Below are 5,316 nucleotides of genomic sequence, written 5' to 3' on the forward strand. Positions count from 1 at the left end.
TGTGTGATCTCCATTAGTTTTGGGGTTTGTTTTTATATACGTTACTCGGTTTGCCATCAAATCATATAATTATGCACAACAGCTTTCAAATATGGTATAATCAATTAACGAAGTTTATTGAATTTGGAACACATCAAGTGGACCTGATAGTATGTTTCTTTTGCTTCGCTGCAATGACTGAATAAAAGAAATTTGATCTCTGATCACCATTTTCCAACCACTTTAACTTTCTGGTGAAAAGAAAAGACCAGACAAGGGAAGAAGTAACTGAGCTCGGGGTGCGCTATTCTTTGCCATGAATAACTTCGGATTAGAGGACTTAAAACCACTGCCTCTTCAACGAAAACTAGAAATGCAGGACTCGCCTGAAACCAAAGTCACGAGCATCGTTCCTTTGGCAGCCAAGGATGTCAAAGATCTGAAGCAGAATCCTGGATATAGCAATGTTGACGTATACAATATGAGGAGAAAAGTAAGGCTACAAAGGAATTCAGGCCAGACTATATTCTTGGCGAGGGTGGCTTCGGGGTTGTTTACAAAGGAGTAATAGATGAGACTGTGAGGCCTGGTTATAAGTCCACAGCCGTCGCTGTTAAGGAGCTTAATCGAGATGGGTTCCAAGGTGACAGAGAATGGCTGGTAATCCACTAATCCTCCTTGTATAGTCTCTGCATCTTCCTTCTCCTAGGAAGAAATTTGAGTTAATACTTTTTTATGTTTATAGCTATCTAGTTTTTACTTGCATCAATCTAGATAGTTAGTCAAAAGGGCTGTTCCATTAATATATTTAACCCTGACTTCCTTCTCCTAGTCCTAGGATTACTAGTATTTACATTCATATATGATATTTTGTGGCTCACTGGCTCTTCTTCTCTAGTCTGCTTCGATTTTGTGGCTGGTTGAGAAAAATATCTGTTTAAAGCATCTGCATTGTTCTTACATTTTTCAAAGAAAGAAGTTTCAATTTTCCGTTATACGGAAAATGGAAGCATCATTTATATGCCTATCTATTCTTGGTTGGTAGGAGTTGGTTGCTGCTTGACGTGATCCAAAAGGATGAAGATCGCTTTAGATGCAGCTAAAGGGCTTGCTTTTCTTCATGGTGCCGAAAGGCCTATCATTTACCGTGACTTCAAGACATCAAACGTCTTATTGGATGCGGTTAGTCCTCATTTTTCTGTTTGTCATTTATTTTGCCCTTGCATTAATCAAGTTCACTTTTTCATTTGTGTAGAAAAATCTTTAATCTGAATTCTAATTTTACAACAGCTCCTTAAAGTCAAAGGTAGATGATAAAATCATTGGAAGTTTAATTCTGGCAAGGATTAACCCATTCCGCGAGTTAAATTGAAAATTTTCAGTATGTATGTGGTCTCTTTCCAATATGTTTTGGTTTCTGTCACTAAAAATGCTCATAACATGTAGAACTTCAATGCAGAGCTCTCAGACTTTGGACTTGCGAAGGATGGACCAACCGGGGAGCAGACCCATGTGTCAACACGAGTGATGGGCACATACGGATATGCGGCTCCTGAATATGTGATGACAGGGTAGAAGTTAATTATTCTGTTTCAAGAGAATCGAAATTCTTCTTCATTAAAATTCTTTGGACAATTTCACCTTTATTTGGACTTGTAAATTCTTTGGTGTACTATAATTGTTTCTGCACTTTATGACTTGAGAAAGTTATGGCATATATTTATTTTGCATGAAAATATTTACTTTCCTTTTTTGGGATGTAGCTTATAGTTGTTAAGTTATGCCAGTACTAGAAATGGTAATGGCTAACCAAGTTGCAGTATTGATATGACCAGGCCATTTAACGGGGAGAAGTGATGTTTATGGATTTGGAGTAGTCTTACTCGAGATGCTCCTTGGAAGAAGAGCGATGGATAAATCCAAGCCTAACCGAGAACATAACTTGCTTGAGTGGGCTCGTCCACTCTTGAACCATAATAAGAAGCTTTTGAGGATCTTAGACCCGATAATGGATGGTCAGTACTCAGCTGAAACTGCAATGAAGGTAGGCAAAAAACCCAAAAGAGAGACCTCTCATGAGTGAAGTGGTTGAATTACTCGAGACTCTTGAGATAGATGAGGTCAGTCATGAACAGGCAACACTTCACACTAGTTCCTCTCGCGCTTCTGTGAAGAAGAGGACTTCTTCCAGAAGCAGAAGTCACAGGGAAGGGACCGCACAAGGAAGCAGATCGATAAATTTAAGAAGCAGGAGTGAACCTCCCAAAGAGTTTGATCTTTATGATCTAGTCTTGAAGCTGAAGAAAAGTCTGAATCCGACAGAGGTTGAGCCTGTAGCAAATGAGCTTTGGGAGTTGAAAAATATTCTAAAGATTTATCCGAGGATCTGTTGTCTTTAGTGCCCGGGAGAGCCGCCACTCGCACTCCTTGTCACGTCGGAGTTTCAAAGCATTTGTCAGCCGGTACTCAAACGGTATGTTTATTTATAAATTAAAATTTAAGGGTCGATGATGTACCTTTCCGTCTTCAAATGGTGGGGAAGATGTACAAGTGATCGCCATATGCAGTTCTGAAAGAATGGTAATTGGGAACTGGGACAACATGGTCCTCTTTTGCATTTTGTTAATTAAATGTGCTGGACTGAGCACGTGTAAGTTTTGTCTGCATAATTTTCATTTCGGACCACTGGTCCTCATGGAATATCCAAATTGTGAATGAAGTTACAAGTTGCAATGTCTGTCTATTTTCTTCCTCAATCCAACGGATTGTATGAAAAAGACAAGGCTATTGTGTTAAGTATCTTTATTAATTAATTTCTTATTAGGTAATTAATGGTATCTTGTTGGTTTCAATCCATGTGAAAATGGAACTTCAGCTAAGGTGGTGTCATGAAAATTCGAGCATGAAAATTCTGCTATGTACATTCGAGTTAGAGTTCGATTCGATCCGACTAATGTACTGCAAGTATTAGGAAAGACCAAACATGCTTCCATACGTGGTGTATGATGAAAAGAGATGGTTGTTGATTTCCCGCCTGAAATTACCGACAATGGCGGAATGTTTCCTTTAAATTTACGTTTTATGCTTTATAAAAGATAAAGAGAGTAAAAAAGCTGATGTAATTCAATCATCGTGCCACACACAATAACAGACACGCCATGGAATCCGACAACATGATTAAAAACAAAAAAGCTTTATGTGGTTGCTGCTGACTGCTGACCCATCGATTATCCATTAAGCATTTTACTACATTAAGTGCTCATCGGCAATGGCTCATCACTCGTCTTTTTCCTCTTGTCCAAATACGACCATATATAGCTGCCGCCGTTGAATTAGCCGGCCTGTTCTGTTTAATACTTTTGTTTCTGCTCTTTTGTATCTTTAATGAATAAGCCGACCGAATGCACTTCTTCTTCTTCTTCCCCGTTTGCCTTTTCATGGTTAATGTGGTGCAAATATTTGTAAATAATGGGCCAAGGCTATTCTTCCTCTTGGCCTGGACAGGGTCGTAGTGGAGACCTCAGCCTGGAATTGCCCGACGATTGCTTGGCGTTGATATTCGGAAACCTCGGGTGTCATGACCGGAACAACTGCTCACTCGTATGCAAGCGTTGGAAACATGTGGATTCCAAGTCAAGGCAACGGCTCATTTTGGTTGCTCGCTCGGAGATTTCTCTTTGGTTCCCTTCGCTTTTCACTCGGTTCAGCTCGGTCTCGGTCCTCTCCCTCAAATGCTCCCGTAAGCTTGTTAGCGTAGACAATGATGCCTTGGCTCGCATTCCGACCCTGCTGCCTTCTTTAAAGAAGCTTAAGCTCAAGGGCTGTGTCGACATTACCGACACTGGTCTCGTTACATTCTCCCTGCACCATCCACCTCTGCTCAGTAAACTCTCCTTCGCTTCTTGCGGGATCGGTAGCAGAGGTGTTGTTTCTCTTCTCATAAACTGCCCGTCTCTTAAAGACCTCACGCTAAAACGTCTCCGGAAGCTTGACGCGGAAGGCACTCCTTTGTCATTCGAGCACCAATCATGCTTCGAAACTAAATCGAACACCAACGATTGCTATAGTTATGCTAAGCTTGAGAGGTTATGCCTCAAGGATCTTCACAATGCTCGCCTTTTCATTCCACTTCTCGGCTCGTCTGCTCAGACGCTTAAGACCCTGATCGTGTGTCGGAGTTCGGGGAACTGGGATTCGGTTCTGCAGAGCCTTCAGACTACTAGTACTAGCATTGTGGAGATACAAATGGATAATGTGCAACTGGGGGATCCAGGCCTTGTTGCAATCTCCAGCTATTGTCCTCGCCTTCAGGTACTCTACCTCAGCAGAGCTACCGATTGCACCGACAACGGATTGTCTGCCATCTCCAACTCCTGTAGGCAGCTCCGGAAGCTACACATCGATTCGTGGAGCAGGTTCGGCGGCCGGGCCATCAGCGAGGAAGGCTTCTTGTCAATTGCAACAAAATGCTCTTGCCTTCAAGAGGTAGTACTCATGGGAGTGGCCATCACTGTCATCTCACTCAATGCCCTTGCTACAAGCTGCCCTGTGCTCGAAAGAATGGCACTTTGTAACACCGACTCGGTAGGGGACTTGGAGATGCAATTCATCGGTTATAAGTTCAATGCGCTTAAGAAGCTGTGCATTAAGAACTGCCCTATCTCCGATACCGGTATCAAAGCCGTAGGCGAAGGGTGTGCGAGTCTAGTGAAGTTGAAGGTGAAGAGATGCCGAGGGGTGACGAAGGAAAGCGTGTGGAAGCTAAGTATGAGGAGGAGACGTTTGATCGTATCGGTCGATAATGGGTCGATGTTGTTGGCCGACGATGAAATGGTGTTGGCTCCAAAGAGGGCTTCAACTTCAAGCTCAAGGACACATGACGTGAACGTGATTTGCGGCAGCAGAGGCGCTCTCTTGCTCAGGTCTCGGTTTGAGCATGCTCTACGCTTTAACAACAATAACAGAAGAAGACCCAATTGATGCACACAATTCGCATCTGTCCTTTCTTGTTTTTACATCCTTTTCCTGCCAAATTTGGATTGATTTTGATTTGTTTTGTTCTTTCTATATGTTTTTGTCTTCTGGTCTAAGCAATTCATCCATTCACTCAAAATTCTTGCAGCATCTGATCGACTTTTGGACAAATTAAGATTTTTGCACTGTTGCTCCATTCTGAACCACAAGGTTTTGGACATTGGATGTGTTGAAATATGAATATGATACATTCGAATATATTAGTATATAAATATGAAGAGCCACTTTAGGGATGATAATGGTTTGGTATATCAACATATCTGTTTGACAAATCTCTTTATCAAATTATATAGCTGTTTCTAA

General features: G+C 41.7%; 1 protein-coding gene and 1 pseudogene across 1 annotated transcript; both read left to right on the plus strand.

Moving 5' to 3' along the window:
* The first annotated feature begins 292 nt into the window (after positions 1–292).
* LOC120202523 lies at positions 293–2,372 on the plus strand (annotated as a pseudogene).
* Positions 2,373–3,276: 904 nt separating this feature from the next.
* On the plus strand, positions 3,277–5,081 carry LOC120202508 (F-box protein SKIP2-like). Its single transcript, XM_039202926.1, has one exon. It carries the CDS (start codon positions 3,448–3,450, stop codon positions 4,957–4,959), a length of 1,512 nt encoding a protein of 503 aa, XP_039058857.1. The 5' UTR covers positions 3,277–3,447; the 3' UTR covers positions 4,960–5,081.
* Positions 5,082–5,316: the final 235 nt, after the last annotated feature.

Source organism: Hibiscus syriacus, unplaced genomic scaffold, assembly GCF_006381635.1.
Source record: "Hibiscus syriacus cultivar Baekdansim isolate YM2019G1 unplaced genomic scaffold, ASM638163v2 tig00000340_pilon, whole genome shotgun sequence".
In the NCBI taxonomy this organism is placed as follows: domain Eukaryota; kingdom Viridiplantae; phylum Streptophyta; class Magnoliopsida; order Malvales; family Malvaceae; genus Hibiscus; species Hibiscus syriacus.